Here is a 25,842-nt window from a genome sequence, read left to right on the forward strand (position 1 = left end):
AGGAGACTACAGTACTGTCAGGCATGTTTGGGAACTCAGCATGTCTGCTCACCACTTCCTCTCTGGGCTTGGTGCTCCCAGGTCTCGGGGCCTCCCTGTTGTCATGCCTGGGTCACAGAGCCCAGAGCACAGGGATGAAAGGATTTAGAATTGGTGTAAAAGGTTTAGTAAAGAATAACACTTGGGGATGGCGCTGGAGAGAACGCTCAGCTGTTGAGTCCATTCCCAGCACCCACAGCTCAATCATCTCTAGCTCCAGTTCCAGGGCATCTGACGCACGTGGTGTGCTAAATACAGACAAAATGTGCACACACGTGAAATCAGTGAACCTTAGAAAACAGAGGACGCTGAGGACAGTAAACAGCAAGTGAACTGTAAAAGAATCATACAGCTGAAAAGGAGCAGGTGATTGTATACCAATTAGAAGTCACCTGGCCTTGCCTCCTGGGCCGTCAGTGACAGATCCTTAGGGCAGAGTTCACCAGGACAGCTCAGTGTCTTGAGGTCCTAACTCTAGAGGCAAGGGTGAGGCGCAGGGGTGGTTAGGAATTAGGCCCCCACTGCATAGCGTTATCATAAGTCTGGGGAAGTTAGCCTTTTTAATGTTTTATTTTAATGTGTTTTATGCGTACAGTTGCTTTTGTCAGCGTGTATAGATGTGCCCCACATGTGTGCCTGGTGCGTCATGGAGATCAGGAGAGGGCATTGTGTCCTTTAGAACTGGAGTTATGGGTGGTCGTGAGCCACCGTGTGGGTGCTGTGGCCTGAACCTAGATCCTTTGCAAGAGCAACAAGTGTTCTTAGCCTCTGAGCCGTCTCCCCAGGCCTCTCTGATTTTTATTTAACTTTTTACACTTATTTACCATCTGTGCCCACATGTGTGGACATACATGCCATGGTACACATGCAGAGACCTGAAGACGACTTACAGGAGTCAGTTTTCCCCTGCACTGAGTTCCAGGGATCAAACTCATATCACCAGGACTGGCTGCAAGTGCCCTTACCCACTTGCTATGCAAACTCTGCCCCCCAATTAAAAGTAGGTGCCGCCATGCCTGATTAGCCATTTTTCCCCTTTAAACTAGGTATTATAGGAGCCTTCTAAGATTTAATTTTTAAAAATGTGTGTATTGTGTGTGTACGCTTGAGTGTGGGTGCCCACAGAGACCACAAGTATCAGATCTCCCTGGAGTTGAGTTACTGGCTGTTCTGAGCCAACCAACATGGGTGCTGGAAATTGAATTCAGGTCCCATGTAAGGAGAGGTCATACTCTTAACCACTAGTCCACCCCAAGATCCCAGCCTTGCTTTCTACCTTTGGCTTTTTGTCTCTATATCTGATCCTCAGGCGTGACGCACTCTGGTCCACACACCAGCACGGTAGCTTTGTGCACGAGCACAGCCCGCCTCCCCAGGTCCAGGCAAGGATTGCGCAGCCCACATCCATGCTCATAGACACAGTCTGTTCCTGAGCCTCTGCTCCCAAGCCCACATGCATTACCTTCCCAGCACCTCCATGCTGTCCCCCCCACACACACAGGGTGCCTGCCTGGACGTGCATCTGGCTGGTCAAACACAGCGTAGCCTAGGTGCCTGAGCATTGCTGTTTTATCTGCTCAGCCACAAGGCACTTGGGTGCCTGCCATCCCCCCAGCAGAGCAGTGAACAAGCAGAGGGCTGCTAGCCTTGTCTGCAGCCAACCCCAGGAGCGGCCTCTGTCATGTGTTTTCTGGAAATCGAAAGCAGGCTAGGTTTATAAAGCATTTCCTGAGACAACGCTGAGAAAAACCGCATGGTGGTGCCTCTCTCAGGCAGACAGTCTACAGCGGTCTTCTGATTGCAGCCAGCAGGAAGGCTCCGGGACCACTTTCAGCAGCTGACCCTACAGACGGGTAACTACTGTCTCTCACTTCCAGGTGAGTCCCCAGTCCACACGGCATGATCCCTAGCCGGCCACTGAGCACGGGACCCATTGTGCTCCTCCTCCACCTGCAGGGCTGGTGTACAGTTGGGCCTGCTGTTTGCTGAACAAGCATCAGCTGAAGGGAGAAGTGGCTTGGAATTGAGCCCTCGGCCCTCTCCTGGGTCTGTGGACTCTCACCCAGGGCTGTGCCTACCTGCAGAGCTACTGTATGAGCCAGCATAGGCAGACTTGTCCCAACTTCCCACATGAAGGAGTCAGGCAGAGGACAGCCTCATCTACATACCCGCAATGTTCCCGAGGCATCGAGTTCCTGACTCAGCACACACAAACCTATTGCACAGCTTATGATGAATGGAGAGAATGAGCACCCGGTGTAGTCTGCCGTGGGACTCAGGTTTCCCGGAACCCAGGGCACCCCTGGGCAGACCCCCACCTAGAGCTCGCTAGCTGTGCGATCTGGGATCCTTTGACTCTCACCTCAGCGAGTTCACTTGGGATGTGAACTGGCTTACCGCTCTGGGGTCTTGTTTATTGTATGGCTGGCTTCAGGAACCTGTTGAGTGGGGCGGGGAGGGTGCACAGCAGCAAGGGCCAAGTTTCCCACCCAGTGATGCGGTACAGGATGCAATGGTCAGAGCCTATGCCCAGACAGCTCCCTTGATAACCAGGCTCAGCCACCCATCTACCGCAGTCCAGTTAAAGATACAATATAGGGAAAACCATAAAAAGGAGCTTTATCTCATGGGGCTATGTTGAGAAGATGAACAGATCGGCCTCCTCCTCAAGCCCCTTGGGGTATTGACATGAGGTTTAGATTTAAATGGGGGGCTACAGGTGTGTATAACTGGGCTGGCCTTGTCGTTGCATGGGCTGTAAATCTCTATCCTGGAGACAAGCACCCCCTGGTAAAGCTGTCACCGCACTCAGCATGAGATGCCTCGGAAAATTCCAGCTCCTTGGGAGCCTTGTTTCAGTAATTTAATAGCCAAAGTGGGCGGGGCACAAGTCTCTTGAGATCATCTTCACCCCTGCCAGGACGGCTACAAGTGGGCTGGGATCCAGAGGTCCTTCATGTTAATCTAGTGCAGAAGTGTCAGGGACAGGGTTGGTGGGGTGGCGGGAGGGGGACTGGCGTGGGGGTGAGGGGCAATCCTGGTGTTTCTGCTGGTCCTGGGATATCTCTCTTGCCTGTCCCTGGGCCTCTGGTCTAAGTAACAAAGAAACAACTTGAGGTTACCAACTCTTGCCCTGTAGATGGTACTCAAAACAGCACCACCCACTAGCCAGAACCAAGCCTGGGAGTAGAGCGGGTGTTGCCTGCTCTGTGGGTCATCCCTATCCTTGCAGGGACTGAGGGACAGTGCCTGGGTAGAGCACAGACAGGCAAGAGCTTAAGTCATAGCCTAATATTGAGTTCCTCTGCCGTGCTTCTTAGAGCTGGCAGCTTCTTGGGAGTTGACCTTTACCCACCTCCAGCTCATCCCCACCTCCCACTCATTCCCACTTCACACCTCCCACCTCCCACTCATCCTCACTTCACACCTTCTACTCATCCCCACCTCCCACTCATCCCCACTTCACACCTCCCACCTCCCACTCATCCCCACTTCACACCTTCTACTCATCCCCACCTCCCACTCATCCCCACTTCACACCTCCCACCTCCCGCTCATCCCCACCTCCCACTCATTCCCACTTCACACCTCCCACCTCCCACTCATCCCCACTTCACACCTTCTGCTCATCCCCACCTCCTACCTCCCACTCATCCTCACTTCACACCTCCCGCTCATCCCGAATTCACACTCATCCCCACTTCATACTTCCCACCCATCCCCGTTTTGCACACCCTACCCACCCCTACCTCCCACCTCCCACTCATCCCCACCTCACACCTCCCTCCCATCCCCATTTCACACATTTTACCCACCCCCACTTCACACCTCCCATCCATCCTTACTTTAGACCTCCCACCCACCTCCCACTTCACATCTCCCACTCACCCCCACTTCACACCATGGAGGCCCAGACCCTTCTGCACTGTCTCTGTCACTTAAGGCCAACTGTTAGCAGGCTTAAACCCTGTCTATCCCCAAGACACAGCCCTTGTGTTTCCTGGGTGCTCATTGCCCAGAGCTCTCACCCACCTGTTCCACCTTCTTACTGACCTGAAGATTGTTCCCCAGAGCATGTGAGAGGCCTGTATGAGAGCCAACACGTGGCCATATGAGCCCTGCAGAAGAGGGACCACCCACAAAGCTGCCCTGTCCTCCACCAGCAGGGCTGACGAGACCGTGGGACTGCTGGTCTGCTGTTGAAACAGGCTTCTTGGTTCCCAGCTGCTCAGTAGCTCAGACCGGAAATAACCACACAGAAACTGTATTAATTAAATCACTGTTTGGCCCCTTAGCTCTATCTTCTTATTGGCTAACTCTTACATATTAGTTTAACCCATCTCCATTAATCTGTGTATTGCCACGTGGCAGTGGCTTACTGGGTAAAGTTCCAGCGTCTGTCTCCCGTGGGGCTACATGGCTTCTCTCTGACTCTGCCTCCTCTCTCCCAACATTCAGTTATCCCCCCCCCCCCCAGCTCTGTTCCCCTATAGCTCTGCTATAGGCCCAAAGCAGTTTCCTTATTAACCAATGATATTCACAACACACAGAGGGGATCCCACATCAGTGACTCATTGTGCTGTCCCTTCTGCTGCAGGGTTGGGCTTCTAGACCAGGCCATGGCTCTCCTATGGCTCCTCTCTGTGTGGTTGCTGGTTCCAGGGACTCAAGGTGAGTCATGCCTGCTGGCAAATGCCCAAAACAGAAGTCTTCAAGGCTGCTCCACCTTGCCCTGTGGGTCACCTCCTCACAGAAAACCCAGGTGTCATCCTACGAGGTGCCACGTCTCGGAAGTCTCTCCATGTGGATCCCCAGTCAATCCCAAATGATGGCGGTGTGTGGCTGGGGTTCCCCTGGGCCCGGGGGCCACTCAGGTGAAACTCAACTGTTCACTGAGGGAATCTCAACTGTGGCCAAGGAGGGGGTGCCGAGCCTGTGCTGTCCTGGAGTGGGTGGCCTTGGGACACAGGTTAGAATTCAGAGAGCCCCGGGGGCAGTCATCCTGCACCCTCAGCTGAATGCCCTCTTTAGCATGAATGAGCCCCAAATTCAAGCACCCAGCTACTTGCTGACCCTCTGAGCATTGGCAGAGATGGGAGCCCCTTGACTGCCTTGCCAGATTACAGACTCTCTCTGGCTCAGGTTGTCTGCTTTAGACCAACACTGCAGGGACAAGGGGCATCTGCTCTCTGCCTGTGTCTAGGGGCCACCTGTCCCCTCAGGCCAGCATTCCAGAGAGCCAGCAAGAGGCCTCTTCCTCTCCCAGGCCTTCCCATGGGTCACCACCTCCACCCACTCTACAGGATGGAGAGCCAAGGTGCTCTCTTAGAGCAAAAGGCCCAAAGCTGAGAAACCGAAAGGCCGTGGCCTCCATGGGGTCCTCAGAGAGCGTTCTCGGCTCCTCAGTGGATAGCGTTTCGCACATGGAGGGGGGGCTCTGAAGTGTTTCAAGAGCAACCCCACTGCACCCTAGTTGGGGTAACCTTCACCCAATAGGACAGCCCAGAGCATCGAGGTCATGGGGATGGGCACCAAAACAGGCCAACCCTCCTCCCAGCTGACCCCCACTTTCCCAACAGGTACAGAAGATGGAGACATGCGTCTGGTTAACGGGGCCTCAGCCAACGAGGGCCGCGTGGAGATCTTCTACAGAGGCCAGTGGGGGACAGTGTGCGACAACCTCTGGAACATTTTAGATGCCAACGTCGTCTGCCGAGCCCTGGGCTATGAGAACGCCACTCGGGCGCTGGGCAGAGCTGCCTTTGGGCCAGGTGTGGGCTGCTATGACAACCCCCCGAAAAGCTGAGGTCGCTTAGTAATGCCCCTCAAACATCCCCGCTGTGCCAGTGAGCAGCACTGTTGCAGGAGCTACTCTCCACCAAGGGTCCAGCTCCTCCTCCAGTGTGGCCCCTGACTTCCTCTTGTGCCCACAGGAAGGGGACCCGTCATGCTGGACGAGGTGGAGTGCACAGGGACAGAGCCCTCATTGGCCAACTGCAGCTCCCTGGGTTGGCTGAAGAGCCGCTGCGGGCATGAGAAGGATGCAGGTGTCATCTGCTCTAACGGTGAGCCGCCCTTGCCCACCCAGCACCTTGGTGAAGCAAGGGTTATGCCCGTGCCCCTCCCCCTGTGTACGCAGACATTGAGAGTGGTGCCCTGGGTGTGGCTGGGATCTATGACAAGTTCACTTCCTCCAGGAGAGCCCATTGTGTTTCCTGTGTTAAGGAAGCTTCTGTAGCGGGGCAGTGGGTTATGGGTCAGGGACTATATCCCATTTATGGATGACACCTGTGTGAGGGTGTTGGCTCTCTAAGGCACAGGGTCTTAGGGTTATTACGTGTTCTGTTGCGTTGCCTAGTTCCCTGGGCACAGGTTGTAGCAGTTCTGATTGGCTGGGGTCAAGGACACAGGTGCCCAGAGCCCTACCTGCCGAACTCTGACCCCATTCCAGCTCTTCACCTCCTGTGTCTGAGACTCAGTGGGAGCTTTTCTTCCTGGGCTAGCCCGTGGGGTTCCTGGAGACTCCCCTCTGTCCCGAGTTTGGGAACTGAGGCACAAGGGTATTGATTCCCACAAGGTCAGACAAACATGGGAGAATTTGATCAGGGGTGGAAGGCTCAGACTGGAGGGGCCTCTTGAGTAGACTAAGCTGTGCAGGGTTCTGGGAGGACAGGAGGCCCCTCCGGCTGGGGAACAATGTGGACAGGAAGATGGAGGTGGACGCTAGGGTCCACAGTGAGAGGAGATACCGAGGAGCCAGCCCACCCAATCTAAACATAAAAATCAAGCCAACCCTCCTAGACAACCAGTGATGTTCCGTGTGGTTCTGGATTAGGCCTTGGGAGGCAGGGAAAAGTGGGGGTGCCCAGAGGCATGCCATAGCCCCTCAAGGACTTGTCTCCTCGGGAATAGGGAGGCCCAAGTTCTAGTGTGAGATTACCATGGAACCCTGACTTCTCAGGCTGTTCACTGGGTGTAGGAGATAGACTTAATGCTCCATCCCTCTCCCTCTGAAACCTCAAAGCCCACTCCTACTAACACAGCTCCTCCAGCAAGGCCGCACTTCACAGCCCTTCTCATCCTTTCAAACAATGCCACTTCCCTGTGACAAGCATTCAAATATATGAACCTGTGGGAGCCGTTCCCATTCAGCCTCCAGAGCCCTCGCCACAAACCAAACACAGTGCCTGAGTGGGGTCCAGGGAGCAGCCTCTGGGTGTATCAGGGCACAGGGCCACACGTGGCCAGAGAGGCCAGGAGGGCCTGCTCCTGTTTCATGAGGTTTAGAGGGCAGCTGCACCCTTCCTCACGGCCTGTTCCATCCTGCATTTTCCCTTCTGAGCAAAGCCAGGTACCAGGATGGCTGGCACAGATGAAGAACATGACTCCCAAGGGTCAAATGCAGCTTTGAGTCAGAGAAAATGGTTTACAGAGCCCAAAGCCTCACACAGCAACTCCCTCTGCCTCTCCCAGAAACCAGTAGTGTCCACGTCCTGGACCTCTCTGGAGATCTCCCAGATGCGCTGGGCCGGATCTTTGACAGTCAGCAGGACTGCGACCTGTTCATCCAGGTGACAGGGCAGGGGCATGGAGATCTGACCCTCTGTGTCCACAAGCTGATCCTGAACACCAACCCGGAGGCCCAGGCCCTGCAGCAGGCGGTGGGCAGAAGTGTCCTCATGAGAGTGGATGCGGAGTGCATGCCTGTGGTCAGAGACTTCCTCAGGTAAGCCACGCCTTCAGCTCCGGTAGTGCTTGGGCTGCACGGTCCTCCTAGTCGCTGGAGCGTCCACTGTGCTAGGGTGGGGCAGCAAGGTAAGTGGATGGGCCCTGCACATCTGATCATGTGCTCATGCAACACCCATACACATGTACCTGCACATCACACAGCCATGCAGCCATGTGCATGCTTCTTCCCACTGCACACAGCTGTACTCGCAGGCAAACTGTTGTAGAATATTATCTTAAGGTGTGTTGCTTTTGTTTGTGCTCTGGAACATTTGTTTAATGATGCAAAGATGTGTTTGGTTAAGTAAAATTCACCTGCGGTCAGGAGGCTGCGTCGGTAACTAGCTGACAGGAAGTTATAGGAGGAACCAGGTGGAGAAGGGTTTCTAAGGCGGGGTGAGAAGTACAAGCAGTAAGAAGATGAGCTAGGTGAGCTGCTTGCTATTCCGCTTCTCTGGGAAGCAGGATTCTACCTCAACCCTTGGATCTTTAGTTCTGTAGAGGGACAGAGATTTAGATAAGTTCCCTTTGTAGCTTCGAAGGAGTTGGTGCTGAGGGAATACCCTCAGGCTGTGGCTCTTGCAGGCTAACCGCTGCTGGTAGCAGTGGAGTTGCAGTTGCTGGCTAGGATAGCCGTGGCTATCAACCATTAAAAAGAGGGACAGCAACAAGCAGTAGCAAACTCTCCCATCTACCTGCAGTCACATGGACACAGATAGCCGTGGCTATCAACCATTAAAAAGAGGGACAGCAACAAGCAGCAGCAAACTCTCCCATCCACCTGCAGTCACATGGACACAGATAGCCGTGGCTATCAACCATTAAACAGAGGGACAGCAACAAGCAGCAGCAAACTCTCCCATCCACCTGCAGTCACATGGACACAGATAGCCGTGGCTATCAACCATTAAACAGAGGGACAGCAACAAGCAGCAGCAAACTCTCCCATCCACCTGCAGTCACATGGACACAGATAGCCGTGGCTATCAACCATTAAACAGAGGGACAGCAACAAGCAGCAGCAAACTCTCCCATCCACCTGCAGTCACATGGACACAGATAGCCGTGGCTATCAACCATTAAACAGAGGGACAGCAACAAGCAGCAGCAAACTCTCCCATCCACCTGCAGTCACATGGACACAGATAGCCGTGGCTATCAACCATTAAACAGAGGGACAGCAACAAGCAGCAGCAAACTCTCCCATCCACCTGCAGTCACATGGACACAGATAGCCGTGGCTATCAACCATTAAACAGAGGGACAGCAACAAGCAGCAGCAAACTCTCCCATCCACCTGCAGTCACATGGACACAGATAGCCGTGGCTATCAACCATTAAACAGAGGGACAGCAACAAGCAGCAGCAAACTCTCCCATCCACCTGCAGTCACATGGACACAGATAGCCGTGGCTATCAACACAAGCAGCAGCAAACTCTCCCATCCACCTGCAGTCACATGGACACAGATAGCCGTGGCTATCAACCATTAAACAGAGGGACAGCAACAAGCAGCAGCAAACTCTCCCATCCACCTGCAGTCACATGGACACAGATAGCCGTGGCTATCAACACAAGCAGCAGCAAACTCTCCCATCCACCTGCAGTCACATGGACACACATCTGAATGCTTGCTGCACTTGTGTGAACACAGTCACACCCAGATGCTCCCTGCACTCGCACGTTCGTACGTCTGAATACTCAACTGCCTTTGCACGTGCGCGTGTGCGCACACATGCACGTATGCGTCCAAATGCATCCTGCACTTGTAGAAACACATGCTCATGCATCTGAGCCTCGCCTTTCTGTGTGCCTGTTTGTCTGTTCGTCTTAGTCAGTGTTCTTTTGCTGTGAAGAGACACCATGACCAAGGCGACTCTTCAGATAAAAGCATGTAACTAACCAAGGGCTTGCTTGCAGCTCCGGAGCTTTAGTCCGTTGTCATCGTGGTGGTGGGTGTGGAGCATGGACGCGTGCAGGCCGTTGCTGGAAGAGTAGCTGAGAGCCTTACATCCAATCCACAGGCGGAGAGAGACTGGGCCTCATGGGCTTTTCAACCTCTCCGCCCACCCCAATAACACAGCCTCTCCAGCAAGGCCACACCTCACAGCCCTTCCCATCCTTCCTGGCAGTGTTGCTCCCCAGTGACCAAGCATGGCCTATGGGGGCCTTTCTGATTCAGACCACCACTGCACTCTAGTGTGCAAGCATCCCTGCACACTGAACTAGTGTGCACACATGTGTTCTCACCCACATCCAGCGCACACAGATACGTGCATTTTCACCATGCAGCTCTAAATGCTCTCTCCAAACAGTCATGGAGAATTTTTTTTTTTTTAATATTCTGAAGTTATGACTTAACATGGAGTACCAGACCTGGAGCTTCTCTGTGAGCCACCTGGGAGGGCACTGGGCAGCATAGATCTACAGCAAGGCTAGAAAGGCTTTCTGCCTGGGCCGTTAGGAAGGCGCAGACAGTGCAAGTAAGACGCACTCGTAATCCCTCTCCTCTCTCTGTCATGTATCTTAGGCGGGTTAGAAGTCACACACGGGCTGGAGAGATGGCTCAGCAGTTAAGAGTACTGACTGATCTTCCAGAGGTCATGAGTTTGATTCTCAGAAACTGGATGTTTGCTCACAGGCATCTCTAGTGGTATCTGATGCCCTCTTCTGGCATAAAGGCGTACATGCAGATATCTCTCGTGTAAAATAAATAAATCTTTAAAAAAGGTGGGGGGAAGGGCTGGAGAGATGGCTCAGAGATTAAGAGCACTGATTGCTCTTCCAAAGGTCCTGAGTTCAATTCCCAGCAACCACATGGTGGCTCACAACCATCTGTAATGAGATCTGGTGCCCTCTTCTGGCCTGCAGGCATGGAGGCTGAACACTGTGTACATAATAAATAAATAAATAAATCTTTAAAAAAAGAAGCCACACACATACCCCTATGCACACGCACATACACACACCTACATGCACACACCTACACACACATGTACAAACACATACACACATACCTAGGTTCTTGTGTGCTTATTTGTGTGGGCCCCACAGGGCATATGTGGACGTCAGAGTAGTTTCTCTCCCTCCACCACGTGGGTTCTGGGGATCAGCTCAGGTCATCAGACTTGGTAGCGATCGACTGGCTGCTGAGCCATCTTGCCAGCTTCAGCTAAGACTCTTCCCTTCCCATAGCAGGAAGCAGTGACTTCAGAACTGTCTGTGAAGGGAGGAGGAAAAGTGCGCTCCTCTGGGGAGTCTACAGACTACCCCTGGCTCCTGTCGGGGCGTCCACATCCGTCCCCGGCCTCTGCCACAACCCTTCTCTGCACCCTCTCTGCTGCACTGCCAAGATCACGCAGGGTCTCCACCTAGGACTTTGAAACAGAGCGTTTATTAAAAAGGATTCTCTCTTGTCCTTATGACACGAGGCTTTATATAACAGAACGTGACATTTATGAGAACAATACTGGCGATTAAACCCAGATTAGGACCATTGGCTCCCAGCCTAGTATGCAAACCTGGCAGGGATCCTGTGTCTTCCTGGTGAATTCTGTGTCTAAGACACAGTGGAGGGTGGAGCAGATGCCATCTCTGCCTTCCTGCTCCCCCCCTCGCCCCAGCTGTGGCCTGGGGTCTGGGCTCTTGTTCTCTCTCTCTCTCTCTCTCTCTCTCTTCCTCTCCCATCCCCCCCCCCCCCCCCCCCCCCCGGCTTCCCTCTGAAGTCACACACACACACCTGGGCTCAGTCGCAGGAGACACAGGAGTCCCCTAGGCTCCTCCTGCAGTCCCTCAAGCCACTTCTTGCTGCTAGCATTGGGTTTTTCCCCTCTCTGGATATGTGATTTTTTTTTCTTGGAAAGGATGGGCAGGGCTGGGAGACCCACTCTGATTTCCGGAACCTAAGACTGGGCCATGTGGGCATGAGGGAGGCATGAAGACAGACACTCACAAGAACCCGAACACATCTCAGCCTCCCGTAGCACTTAGAGCTGCCAGCAGCCCGAGGGACCACTCTGGTGTGGGACAAGAATTAGAAACTGGTGTGAATCCTTTTTCCTGGTCCTCCCTCCTTCAACAGCAGGGGGAGAGTGGTGGCAGCACCTTCTGTCCCATGTCCTCCTTATGAGATGATTTCATGAAGGGTCTATCTCAGGCTGTGTGTGAGGGGTCAGTCCGGAGGAAAAAGTGGCCCTCACAACCTCTGGGGTGCTGTGAAGACAACGGCAGGGACCTCAGCTCTACTTGAACACTTGTGCACAAAGCGGGAGGACGTCACTCTGGGCATGGTGGACTCAGACCCTTGCATGGCTCAGAGTCCCAGGGAAGCAGATAAAAGGTGACCAAGGAGCCATTGTCACCTGACAGGGAGCAGATGCTTGGGGGGAGAGAGGTACCACAGGAACCCAGCAGGGACCCATGCCTGGCCCTCTACTGACCAAGGCTCCCGGTGACATCAGAGAGAGCAGGGGATGCAGGTGGAAGCCCCCCAGGGGAGGGCGTTCACAGATGAGAAAGGAAGTGGCTGTGAGTGTGCGTGCCAACAATCATCCACCCCGTGGCCTGACACCCTAAAGTTGCTATCAGTGTGAGATTGCGGAGGACAGAGCCCCCCAGTGGGAGCACCCTGGAGTAAGGTCAGCGGGGAAGCTGTAACAGGTAGCTGTGTGGGAGAGCAGGCCAAAACACACCTGCTGTCGGTCGGGGCAGGCTTCAGACTCCTAACCTACCTCCCACTCCCAGGTACTTTTACACCCGAAGAATCGAGGTCACCATGTCCTCTGTCAAGTGCTTGCACAAGCTAGCCTCAGCTTATGAGGCCACACAGCTTCGAGACTACTGCGGACGGCTCTTCGCCACCCTCCTCCCCCAGGACCCCAGTTTCCACACACCCCTGGACCTCTATGCCTATGCACAGGCCACCCGGGACTCTGTGCTGGAAGAACTGTGCGTACAGTTCCTGGCCTGGAACTTTGACCCTCTGACGCAGGCTGAGGCCTGGCTGACCGTTCCCACCGCCTTGCTCCAGGCTCTCCTCTCCAACAATGAGCTGGCTGTGTCTAGCGAGCTGGACTTGCTGAAGGCAGTGGATCAATGGAGCAGAGAGAGTGGCATCTCCCACGCGGACGTAGAGCGCCTGGTGGAGAAGGTCCGATTCCCTATGATGCTGCCCCAGGAGCTGTTTGAGCTGCAGTTCAACCTGTCCTTGTACCAGGGTCACCAGGCACTGTTCCAAAGGAAGATCATGCAGGCCCTGGAGTTCCACACCGTGCCTTTCTCAGTGCTGATCAGGTACAGAGGCTTCAACCTCACCGAGGACATCTACAAGCCCCGGCTTTATACCTCCTCAACATGGAGTGCCTTCGTGACAGCCCGATCCTCAAGGTCATGGGACGTCCAAATGTATAACTACGGTCAATACTACTCATACGGTTATGGCTCAAGAGGCCAGTACAACTCCTACCAGTCCTTCCAGACCCCACAGCACCCCAGCTTTCTCTTCAGGGACAGGCTGGTCTCCTGGTCAGCCTACTACCTCCCCACTGTCCAGAGCTGCTGGAACTATGGCTTCTCTTGCACCCTTGACGAGCTCCCTGTGATGGGCCTCACCAAGTCCGCCTACTCTGATTCTAGCATTGGCTACGAAAACAAGGTGCTGATGCTGTGTGGAGGGTACAGTGTAGTGGATGTCACCAACTTTGAAGGCTCCAAGGCCCCTATCCCCAGTGCCCTGGACACCAATAGTTCCAAGATCTCCTCCCTCTTTCCCTGCACCTCAGGGGCCTTCAGCAGCTTCCGTGTGGTCATTCGCCCCTTCTACCTGACTAATGCCACTGACTTGGAGTAGGTGGTCCATCTCCATGATGTGTCCCCTCCTTAACCTCCTTCTTCTTTGTAGCCCCTTCCAGCAGCCCGCCACCAGATCTTCCCCAGTTTCCACTCTATGAGCTTTAAATTTTTACTAGATTTCAGGCAGCACTTGCTCCAGAGCTGAGCCCCTGAAGCTCCCGTTGCAGGTACAAACATGTTCTGTGAGGTCCTGCGGGATTTCTGATGCCCACTGCAGCAGCTCAGTCCGTCACTGTCACTAATCAGAAATCATTAAAGTCACATGTGCATCTCATGATGCTGGTTCATTCATGCAGTAGGTGTTGCTGGCTTCTTCCGGCATTTGGAGGGCAGGGGTGCTGGCTTCTGGGGGATGGGGAATGAGAGTGTGAGCCAGTCGGGGAGGTTGACAACAAAAAACAAACAGCCAAGCCCTGGCCCGGGATCGTCACAGAGGAACAGGGTGGATGCAGCCATGGGTATCAAGCTGGTGAGCTGTGCTGACCTGGCTGAGAACAGGGGCATCTGTGAGAAGAGACTGCCAGGCTGGGACGCAGCTAAAGAACAATGGTGGGAGACAGAGGAGGGCACGGGCAGGGAGAAGGAAGAGGCGTGGTGACCAACAGTGCCTCCAGAAGCCCTTGAACCCGTGCCAGGGCAGAGGGACAAAGACCGTAAGGATGGACAAGCATCAGCAGGTGCCTGAACAGAAGATGGCCAGAATCAGGGGTCAGGCAGGAGGGGGATACTGCGTGCTGGGGCCCTGGATCATCCTTAGATGCTGTAGGGGTGGGCATCCTGGGAGAGTGTCGCCTTTGGGTCCTGGACTGTGATGTCTCCCCTAACTCCTTTATAACCAACAAGAATGTGTGTGTGCGTGCGTGTGTGCACGTGCACATGTGTGTCCCACTTGTGAAAGCAGAGGTTACCCAACTTTACACAACCTAGAAACATAAGGAAAGAGAGTCTCAATGATGGATTGCCTGCATTGGGTTGACTTGTGTGCATGTCTGTGAATTAATGATTGTGGGAAGACCCAGCCCACTGTGGGCAGCACCATTCCCTAGGTAAAGGGGTCCTTACCAGTATATGGGAATGAGGAAACTGAGCAAGTCAGCAAGCGAGCATGCATGCGTTCATTTCTGAGGTGACCAGCTGCGTGTTCCTGCTGAATGTCCTCATGATGAAGAACTGTGGACTAAAATGAGCCCTTTCTCCTCTGAGCTGTCCTTTTGTCAGAGCAACAGAAACGGAACTGTGCAAACCTCGCCGAGCACCCTGGCAGCATTGTCTGACTTATGTTCCCCTCCAGTGAGTCCCATCACTCGGGTCCTCACCGGCACTTCCTGCCGTCCACACTTGTTAACTTCAGCCGTTCTGGCGTCCCTTCGCCACCGTGACTGAAATAATTTAGGGTCCAGGCTGCCACCGGACCATGACAACCATGTGACTTTTTACCTTTCTTCCATTCTGTATGTCCAATTCTCTCTGTGTCTTGCTGGTATCTCCCTTGTGCACCTAGATTCCTCTTCCCCCCCTCCCCCTAAAGTCCTGCCTAGTCTTTCCTGCCTAGCTACCGGCTAGTCAGCTCTTTATTAAACCAATTACAGCAACACATCATCACACAGTGTAAACAAACATTCTCCCAACAATTCCAAGTTCTATAAGAAAACAACTCAAGCAAGCCATGGGGAGCAAGCCAGTTAGCAGCTCCCCTCCATGGCTTCGGTAGCAGCTCCTGCCTCCAGGTTCCTGCCCTGTTTGAGCTTCTGCCCTGACTGTACTCAGCGATGAACTACGATGTGGAAGCGTGAACCAATCAATCCTTTCTTTAGCACGTCGCTTTGGTCGTGCTGTTTCCTCACAGCAACAGAAACTCTAAGTAGGACAATGACATAGTATAAAGACAAATAAGAGTTAAAAGAGAACAAACAAGACTTGAAAGATGGCTCAGTGGGTAAAGGGGTTTGCAGCCCAGCCTGATGTCCTGAGTTCAATCCCCTCCGCAGGCCCCAGATGATGAAGGGCAAGAAAGCGTGTATGCATGCACACGAAAAAATCAAATGCAGTTTCTTCTGTTTGATTTTGGTTTGGCTTGGTTTGGTTTTGTGTGGCAAGATTTCTCTATAGCACTGGCTGTCCTGGAACTCACTCTGTAGACCAGGCTGGACTTGAACTCAGAGCTTCACCTGCCTCTGCCTCCTGAGGATTAAAGGTTTGGGGCACCACTAACTGGCTCAAATGTAATTTATAAAATAACATTTTCCTTTAATTATTTGGGAATTTCATATATTTGATCACATTCATTCCCTGCCCATCCCCTCCCAGATCCACTCCTATCTCTTTCTCCACACACAATTTTGTTCTCTCTCTCTCCCCACCCCCATTGTGTCCAATTTGTGTTTCCCCAATACTCTCGAGTGTGGAGCCTGTCCTGGACTGTGGTAGACCTATTGTTAAAGAAAACGGGCTCCCTGTCCCAGCAGTTATGAGATGCCGATAGTTCCTCAGCTCCGGGTGGGACCTCGTACCCACCTCCTCTTCGTGCTGGGATTGTGTCTCAGGCCTGCACGTCACCACAACTGCTGTGACTTCATCTTTGTTTGCAAGCGCCCTGCTGTGTTCCCTTGGAGTCATCCAGAACCTCACATCCAGGACTCTCACACTCTGCTTTCTCTTCCTGGATGAGGTGTGGTGTAGATGTCCCATTTAGGACTGAGCATGTGCCTTGCTGGGGAGGTATGGTACTGGGAGCAGGCTTGGAGGTTCCAAAAGCCCATGCCATTCTCAGTTAGCGCTCGCTCTCTCTCTCTCTCTCTCTCTCTCTCTCTCTCTCTCTCTCTTTCTCTCTCTGCCTTTTCTCTGTGTCTCAGCCATCACTCCGGATCCATGCCCGCCTGCCCTGCCCTCTGAAACTGTAAACCCCAAATAAATTCTTCTGTAAGTTGCCACGGTGCCATTATTCTCCACATGCGTGTCTGTGTTAAACACCATCTCCTGCAGAAGAAACTTCTCCGGGAGGGTTGAGAGAAGCACGCATCTATGGGTATAAAACTAAGTACACACTTCTAATCCCAGGACTCAGGAGGCAGAACTCTGTGAGTTCAAGTCCAACCTGGTCTTCTTAGTGAACAGGTTACCTATAGAGACCCTGTCTCAAAAAAAAAATACTATTACCATTTAGCAGAACAGTAGTAGCAGGTTCTCCCCCAGGGCCTGTGATCTATATATGACCTATCTGTGATCTATGATCTAGCTATGATCTATCATCTGTGATCTGTATAGCCACCTGTACAAATGGATTTTTTTTTCAAATCTTAAAAGAAAAAATGGAAACAAGTAGCCTTTGGAGCCCTCCTGTGCAGGTGATCTGCAGGTCTGCGTCCTACTCTGCCTCCTTCCCCGACTGACCTCAGTCCCCTCCCAGGCCACCTTTCTTTCTCTGTGCAGCGCAATGCAGGGAGGAGAAGCCCTTTTCTTTGCCACATGGCAGTCTGGATTGGGCCTGTGACGACTCCCTAGAGAAGAGGCTCTCTTAAGGAACCTCCCTAAGAAAAGCATTCACTTGCACATCTTGCCGTGAAATCTCTCTCCAACGTCTCCTAGGCCTGGACTGAAGAGAAGGTTCAGAGGTCAAGAGTGCATATTACTCTTGCAGAGGACTCTGGTTCAAATCCCAGCACCCACATGGTGGCTCATAACCCTCTATAACTCCACCTCCAGGGGATTCGCTGCCTCTGGTCTCCAGAGGTTTCGGGACACATGTGGTGCGCATAAACCCACATGGCCATGCATACCTACGCATGGAATAAGATGGGTCTGTTTGAAAGCCGCCTGCATCTACCCGCTCTTCACACCACCACGCCCCCAGCTTTGGCTCACTCCCTACTCTCCTAAACGGAGCTGCCCAGCAATGACCTCCCAGACCTCTGAGTTCTCCTGGTTTGTTGTGTCAGCTGCTGGTCTGGAAGAAAGCCACTGGAGGGCACCAGAGCAGAGCTGAGCGAGTTGACCATAGAGGACACTCTGTGTCCTTACCTTGCTTGGTATCACTCGGGGCCTGTGTCCATTTGTCTGTGTGGGCATCCTCCACCCTGCTCGGAATAAACCCTACCAGAACTGCCTGGGCAGAGCTGGGGTCTTGAGGGAAGGCTCGATCTGTCTACTGGCAGGACTGGTACATTTAAGTCTTCCTGCCACCTGGCACAGCCTCTCAAGGCCTTCAGAATGTCCTCATGAAGGAGATGGGAGGAGACTGTTTTGTTTTCCATGAGGCCCTTTGGGCTTTGCCTGAGCCTATGCAAATGAGGGGGTTCAGTAGCCCAGGTAACTTAGGGATGGGACTGTAGTTACTGGTGGAGGGCTGGAACCCCTGTGGCATCCTGGCCTCCAGGGAGTAAGTACAGACAGCCAGGGACCACAACTGAGTCAACGGTCCCCACACGATGAACCCAGAGGGTTCAGAGGCCCCAGGCCCGAGGGCACACACTGGTGCTGGGAGGGATGTGTATCCCAAACTGCACAGGGCAGAAACTCTCTGCCCTCTGGAGCCTTCCTGACTGCTCCCCGTGTCCTTGTCCCTGTGGCTGTTTGTCTGTAATCTCCAGTCTCCTTTATAAACATACCACTAGCCATAGAGACATGTTTCCAAGTTCTGAGACAGCATTCTAGAAAACTCCTGGCTATGAGGAAGGGGTCATGGGGAGCTTCAGCTCCCAGCATTCAGCGGGCCCACCGTGTGAGTCTGCCATCCGGGCGGGGAGTCCTGTTGATGTAGGTTCTGTAGTTGGCTCATAGGGTGGCTAACTGGTGTCAGGAGGACCCAGTGAATGAGCTGGGGTGGGTGGGGAGCCCAGGGAGTGTGGTGATAGAAAGATAGACTTCATTTAGACTTGGACAGGGACCAGGGACCGGACAGAGGCACACACATCAGGCATGACAAGAGCCATGTACCTGAAGCAGAGAGAGGGCATGAGTTGGTTTCAGCTGGAGGAACATGGCCCTGGCTCTGCCCAAAGAATACCTCAGGCTGTGCCTGACAAGAAGAGAGGAGGGAGGTGTCCAAAAGTGGTTTAGGCAAAACCAGACATACTGAGGTGCCAGCTGAGGGCTGGGAAGGCCAGAGGGCAGCTGTGGAGTCCCAAGATCCTAGAGCATCCCCATGCTGCCCAGGCGAGGTAAAAAGCAAAGACCGTACCCACTACTCTTACCTTGCAGTGACAGTTGGCAGCTGTCCACTGCCCCAGCCCCTCCTAGATTCCCAGCTGAATTGAGAGTAATGAGAATTCAGGTGTATATTTGCTCCCATAGGTTAGGAATTTTAAATTGATTTAATCAGTTTGGAGTCATTAGGTTGGTTGGGGGGCTTGATTATAGCATTATTGAAGAGTCCAAGGGACCAAAACAGGGAGACTGAAGAGGCACCAGGAGGAAGAGGAGGAAGATGAAGAGGAAGGAGGAGGAGGAAGATCCTAACAGCTGGCATGGGACGAACAAAATGCCTCTGTTTCCTGGGGTCTAGTGAGGAGGCCTCTCTTTAGCTAAGAGATGGCCTGACTGGGGCTGGGCTCTGAGGTCCTGTCTTGGTTACAGAGTCAAGTCACCTCCACTTCTAGAAACTGGGCCATCGGACAAGACATCTCCTAAGCTCCCACTCTTTAGCCAAAGCCACCTGTCTCTCCAGATGTCAGTTCTGATATAGTGACAGGAAGCCACCTGGCTTCCCGAGTAGTGGTTCTGATGTAGCGACCTTGCTACCTCAGACTGTCAGGTGGTCCAGGTCAGCATATTTGCTCAACAGGTCTGACGGAGGATACCACATAGAGATTCTGGGCTCCAGGCCAGGCCTTCGAAAGTGCCAGCCTGTTCTGGGATCTGAGGGAACAAAAGCCCAGTTATCCTACCTCCCGGGGAGAGTCCAGGAAGAGGGGGTGATAAATCATACTCAAATCTATCTCAAGCTCTCCTAGGCCATATGTAGCTTCAGTGTTAGCAATGAATGCCCACCACAATGGCTCAGCCAGAAGCAGTGATCTAGAGGTCTGTCTGTGCTTGCCCAGCCCTAGGTGGCCCCATTGTCCCCTAGCCCGGCTTCAGCCAGAGTTCCTCTGGGGCCTCTTCGCATTTCTTCCTAGTTCATCTGGTGACCCTGCCTTCTCCCCTGCTGTCGATCCACCAGCCTGTTATACTGGGGGTTGAGCTAACAAAGACTCTCTATTCGCCATTCGACCATACCGCAGGGACCCTGCGTCTGTCGACGTGACCTAGTGATTTTCCTGGGATTTATTTAGTCTGTGTGACTTCATCTCTAATGTGACTGTATGGAGCACGGCTTTCAGCTTACATACAAGAGAAGCTTGAACAGGCTGTGACGTTGGGAACACACGGGTCACCTTGAAGCAACTCGTCTTCTTGAGCTTCTTGAGGGAGTAGGGCCCATGAGCCAGGCTCTAAGCTAGCAATGTGAGTTTGGATGGAGTGAAGGGCAGGGCTGTCGCGTGGGTTTCCAGAGCCCGGGTTGGGTACTGACTGTGGCTTGGAGCTAAGTCGTTTGGGAACTCAGAAAACTAAATTGTCTTGAGTCAGCACCCAGTTCCAAATGCACTGGCTCTGCCCTGGGCTCTTGGCCTTGGCACTAGGGGGAGCTGAACACCTAGGACTTGCTGGATAGTGGGAGAGGCTGTGGTCCCCGGAACTCCATAGGAGAGGCCAGAGACCAGAGGCCAGGTCCTGTCTCTTCCAGGGAAGTGGATGGACCACGGATCTATCAGGTCCTGTGTCTTCCAGGGCGGTGGATGGACCACGGATCTATCTAAGTCTAGACATTTATGTTAGAGCTTTTTCCAAAAGTGTTCTGGGGGTTTACCTACCCTCACCCTGTCAGACAGTGGGGACAGCAGGAGAGAGGTCCCAAGCCCATGGCAAAGGAGGAAGAGGAGAAGGAAAAAGAGGAGGTGAGGAAGAATGGGAATGGAGAGGTGAGAGGAGGGAGGGAGGGGATGTAGCTCCCTTCCAGGAGAACAAGGGAGAAAAGCTGCCTTTTAACCTGATGTTGGATGTCACAGTCCCATTTCACTGTCTTCTGTTGGGCAGGGTGGTTACAAAAGCCAGCCTGATTCAATGGGTAGGGCTGCGGATCCCTTGGTGGGCAGAGGACCCAGGTCCCACTGTTAGAAGAGCCCATGGAAGGGGCATAGCCACCACTGCCCAACGAACCAGTGTGCTGCTGTGGTCAGAAAGCAAACCCCAAAACCAAGGCTAGCAGAGGGGACAGGGTCACTGCTGGAGCCAGGGGTGACTCAGCTCACCCTAAAGAGTCCGAGTTGGTAGATTCCAGAAAAGAACAGGAGCCAGATACAGTGGTGTGTCTCTGTAGTCCCAGCTACGTGGAAGACTAAGGCAGGAGCACAGCTTGAACCCAAGAGTTCGAGGCCATCCTGGTGCAAGGCTATTCTGGGCAACACAGACTGCTTCACCTGGGGCCTGGCTGAAGGGAGGCACGGCTGCTGGGGGCTGTGATATGGGGTTGGCCAGAGGAGGCCAGATAGACCCAGTGAAACAACCTTGTCATCATCCATTGCCCAACACACACAGCTATCCTCACTTCATTCGTCAAAGTTAACCTTCAAAAATCCACCCCACCCCTCCTTGGAGGACTGGCACAGAGTGCTCTCCACCCCCACCCCTCGGTGGAGCACAGAGCACTCCTCACCCCTATCCCTCTGTGGAGCACTGACCCAGAGTGCTCCTCACCCCCACCCCTCCGTGGAGCACTGGCACAGAGTGCTCCCCACCCCCCACCCCTCCGTGGAGCCCAGAGCACTCCTCACCCCTATCCCTCCATGGAGCACTGACGCAGAGTGCTCCTCATCCCCACCCCTCCATGGAGCACTGGCGCATAGCACTTTGCTGAGCAGGACTGAAGAAAACCTCAGAAAATACCAGCGTGTTGGAGAAATGTGCCAGTCGGCTCTTGAGACAGAAGGCTACCCTGGTCACAGCACGTGCAGCCTGGGGTTCTGAGCACGAGCGCAGAAGCAGCTCTCAGACTCGTGCACCACGTTGCCCAGATTTAGTCTGCACTCTCGTTCCTCAGAATGGGTGACGGGGGTTCTCAAATCTGGTCTGGAAATTGCTCCAGATGTGAGCGGGCAAGCGGTTTACACAGATGGGTGCTCCAGATGTGAGCGGGTGAGTGGTTTAGACAGATGTGCAGTCAGCTTTTCCCTAGGCCATCTCCCCAGTCTAGACAAACACAGAGCCGGAGACTTTGTAAGAAATAGAGTTTAACCCTGCCTGGTAATGGCTTTTTTCTACTTGAACAAAAATTGCTATTAGGCTGAGCATGGTGGCTCAAGCCTATAATCCTAGCACTCAGGAGGGAGAGGCAGAGGCAGGAAGAGCTCTACGAGTTTGAAGCCAGCCTGGTTTACATAGTGAGTTCCAGGACAATCAGGATGACATAGTGACTCTGTCTCCAAGAAAATAAAACAAAACAAAACAAAAAACAAAAACAGACAACAAACTTTTGTAAAATTGACTGGACAGGTTTCTGGCCAATCAGGCTGTGTGTTTGGAAGGGTCTGCTGTAACACACAAGGCCAAATGAGTGTGCAAAATGAGTCCACATGGCAAGCAGGAAGGCAGTCCTCTCTAAGCAGGGACAGTGTTTGGGAGGGACCTAAGGGAGATGATGCCCAGACCTGCAATGTCTTCTCATTCTCAGGGGCTGTCCCTGACACAATCACTGTCAAGACACACAATGCTCTTTGCCTAGAACCCTGTGTGCATATGTGTGCATGCATGAGTGTGCATAGTTAGGTGTACTTGCAAATACACATGTCTGTAGGTGCACATATGTTCACATGGTATGTAGAAGCCTGAAGCCCACATTATTTTTTGAGATATGATCTCTCACTGGCCTGGAACTTAACCAAGTTGGTTAGGCTGGCCGACCAGGGAGCCCCAGGGACCCACGTGTGTCCACTCACCCAGTGCAGGACATGCCACCACATCAGCTTTATTCATACGGGCTCTAGGGACCACGCTTGCACAGCTGGTACAAGAGTAATCACTGCCCCGCTTTCCTAGCCTGGGACTTGGGCTCTCCTCTGTGTGGAAGCTGGGCAGCCCTTGGTCTCTGGGAAGGAGTGCGGTCCTGGAGGCTCACTTGGGGGGTCAGACACTTCACCAAAAATCTGAAGCTAGCATTAAGGAATAACAGGAGGTCTGTGGGGGTGGGGGTCATCTTCCAGGAGGCAGAGTGGCTCGTAGATACTACATCTGTCAAGACAGGTGGGCAGCTTGAGGCTCCTGACCCTGGGAAGACCAGCTGTCCGATGCCACAGCTGTCCAGTCTCACACAGTGAGAACAGCTCTGCCCTGGGCCCCTTCCAGAACTCGCCCTGGTGTTTGCTTGTCACTGGAGGACATGGCCTCTGCTGGGGACTTGCAACAAACACTTGGTAGCAGTCAGGTGCCAGGCAGTGAAGAGTCATTTCCTGAAGCCGGTGCAGATGGCAGCTAGCCGCTGGCCAGATGCTGTCCTCTGCACAGCTGCAGGGCTAAGATGGGGATGGACAGAGGTTGTGGGCTGCATTATCAGGAGGAGAGGAGGCCCTGCCTTGACCTTGAGGGCTGCCTGTCTCCCTTCATGGTTCTCCATTGCATCAGTGCCTGAGGAGAAAGGAAGAGCTAGCCTGCTAGCCCACAGCCTGCAGGAATCCTGAGGAGCCCCATGAGGAATTCCTGGCACTCCAGTGGAGAAGGGGAGCACCTGGCAGGAGCTGGGATGCTGCAGCTCCCCCCAAGTGAGCATCGTTCACCCTGCAGGGACACCAAAGGTGCTCACGAATGACATTTAGGGACAGTGACATTCTCTGAGAGACACTGACAAAGTGACTCCATGTCTTCAGAACCTGGCGGAGCCCACAGAACAGCCTGGAGAGGCTGAGGGACTCTAACATGTCCATATGGGAACTGTTGTGCACAATATATTACCCTATAGAGAGAGGTGAACAGTATGAGGGACCCACTGTGCAGGGAACAGTCGGGAACTGGGTACTGCCAGCTTATTTTTCTGCAAACCTAAAACTGCTTTTAAAAATTAGTCTGCTTGTCATAAAATGAATAATTTAAAATGCCCTTTGATCTCGCCTTTGGGAGGCTGAGGCAGGAAGGCAAGATTCCAAGACCATCATGGGCTACATAGTGAGAAGCCAGCCTGGGGTAGGTGAGACCTTGTCTCAAAACACCAAGATAAATTCTCTGCTAGTGAAGTGGGAGAGTTGGTTCAATGGTTTAGAACATTTGCTGCTCTTGCAGAGGACCTGGGTTCACTTTCCAGCACCCACATGGTGGCTCACAACCATCTGTATCTATGGTTCCGGGTGGCCCAATATCCTCTTTCTATCTCTGTGAACACCAGGCACACACGTGGCACATATACATACATGCCTGCAGAAAAAAAAACCCGAAAAACCAACCCTACATATACATAAAGTAAAATTTCTCATCTGGGTGTGGTGGTGACAGCACACATTATTAATCCAAGCCTTTGGGAAGTCGAGGCGGGTGGAGGATGCGGAGCTCCAAGCCTTTGGGAAGGAGAGCCGGGCAGAGGATGCGGAGTTTTAAGCCTTTGGGGAGGAGAGGCGGAGGATATGGAGTTCCAAGCCTTCAGGAAGGAGAGGCGGAGGATGCGGAGTTCCAAGCCAGGCTGTTCCACCTGGGAGGCAAACGGACAGAAAGATGACGTAATAAGCACCGACTGAAGCCATTGCCTTCAGAACTCTGCAGAACTCTGCCTCTTCCTTCCTCTTCTTATCTCTCTTTGGGATCCACAGTGGTTGCTTGCCCTAGCCTTCACCTCCTGCCCCAGTGGCTCCCAAATCAGCTCTCTCTGTCTTTTGACCGCTGCCATTCCTCCCCCGCCCTGCAGATACCTCAACTTTCCATTTGTAGTCTTCCAGCAAAGCCCTGCCTGAGTGTGAGGAGCTCGGTTCTGTGTTCTGTAAGACTGGATGTTATGTAGCCCAGGCTGGCGAGGTAGCCGAGAATGACCGTGAAGGTCCTCCTGCCTATACCTTCCAAGTGCTAGAATCATAAGCAGGAGACACCACATGACCCCAGACACGGTTCTTTTTTTCCTTCTTTTTAATTGTTTTTATTGAGCTATACATTTTTCTCTGCATCCTCTCTTTCTCCCCCTCCCCTTTCACCCTCTCCCGTGACCCCCACACTCCCAATTTACTCAGGAGATCTTGTTTTTTTCACCTTCCTATGTGACGAATACTGCTGCTATGAACATAGTTGAGCCGTTCAGACACTGTTCTTCCCTCCTCCCGTGACTCCTCCCTCCCCAGTAATCCAGAGAATGGCCCCCAAGCCCACTGCCCACGCTTCTGCGGGCAGGACTAGTGTAAGCCATAGTAAAGGCTCCTGTGTTTTCTTGTCCTGGGGAGTTGGTCGTGATGGTGTCGATCAGAAAGGTTGTTGTCATATTGCACTACTCTCTGACTCTCTAGGACACGGAGTTCGGGGTCTGAGGAACCAGCTTAGGGACGGAAAGACAAGAGCTGGATACAAATGTCCAGGTGCCCAGGAGAGGGCAGAGCTGAGGACATGGGACCCTCTTCTGAAAGGCATTGCGTTGAAACTTTGTTTTGTCCCACATCCTGTACTTAGTCCTCTTCCACCCCACCTCAACCCCTGATGAGTGCTTCAACCCCTGACAAGCACTGGAGTTGCTCCTGGAATTCTCTGGCAGGACAGGGCTGGGGAAAGTGGGTATCTACCCTTGGGCACCAGCTCTCATGTCCCCTGCCGCTACCTCACCTCCCCATCAGCTTCTAAGAAGAGGTCTGTAGGAGTCAGCTCCTACCAAGTCAGCTAGGGTTCCTGGATTGGGGGTCGTTAAGGCTAAGGAAATGTCAGATGAAAGGAATTGAGACAGAAAACACGGGAGGTCTGTTTGGTCATGCCGAAACAGCCAAACAGCCCGGAGTTTACTTCAGAATTTGCTTATATGCAAAGGCAGGACAAAGCACAGGACAAAGCACAGTCAGTATCTAACCACAGGACATTCCTGTCCTTGAGTGAGCAGCCTCCTCTCCAGCTCACGCGTGCTGCTCGGGAGCAGCCTCACTTTCTATCTTGATGTTCCTGAGGTTTGGCGTCAGCAGTATTCTTTCTACGAGATATGGTGTTCTTTTTCATGGGCACAATGCTCTTTCCCATGGGCTAACT

At 53.1% G+C, this 25,842-nt stretch overlaps 1 protein-coding gene across 1 annotated transcript; it reads left to right on the forward strand.

Annotated features, from left to right (window-relative positions):
- The first annotated feature begins 1,758 nt into the window (after nucleotides 1-1,758).
- On the forward strand, nucleotides 1,759-13,891 carry LOC121436229 (galectin 3 binding protein). Its single transcript, XM_041635989.1, has 6 exons — nucleotides 1,759-1,916; nucleotides 4,637-4,710; nucleotides 5,619-5,810; nucleotides 5,973-6,104; nucleotides 7,513-7,765; nucleotides 12,511-13,891. Exons 2-6 carry the CDS (start codon nucleotides 4,659-4,661, stop codon nucleotides 13,613-13,615), a joined length of 1,734 nt encoding a protein of 577 aa, XP_041491923.1. The 5' UTR covers nucleotides 1,759-1,916; nucleotides 4,637-4,658; the 3' UTR covers nucleotides 13,616-13,891.
- Nucleotides 13,892-25,842: the final 11,951 nt, after the last annotated feature.

This window comes from Microtus oregoni, unplaced genomic scaffold, assembly GCF_018167655.1.
Source record: "Microtus oregoni isolate MIOR12 unplaced genomic scaffold, Mior012 000048F_ref0000485, whole genome shotgun sequence".
Lineage (NCBI taxonomy): Eukaryota > Metazoa > Chordata > Mammalia > Rodentia > Cricetidae > Microtus > Microtus oregoni.

Bases quoted from the DNA above. Each gene is read 5' to 3' on its own strand.
- LOC121436229 (XM_041635989.1), top strand. From the start codon at position 4,659: ATGGCTCTCCTATGGCTCCTCTCTGTGTGGTTGCTGGTTCCAGGGACT. The intron at 5,811-5,972 runs GTGTGGGCTGCT...TTGTGCCCACAG, and splicing joins CAGAGCTGCCTTTGGGCCAG to GAAGGGGACCCGTCATGCTG. The intron at 7,766-12,510 runs GTAAGCCACGCC...TCCCACTCCCAG, and splicing joins GTGGTCAGAGACTTCCTCAG to GTACTTTTACACCCGAAGAA.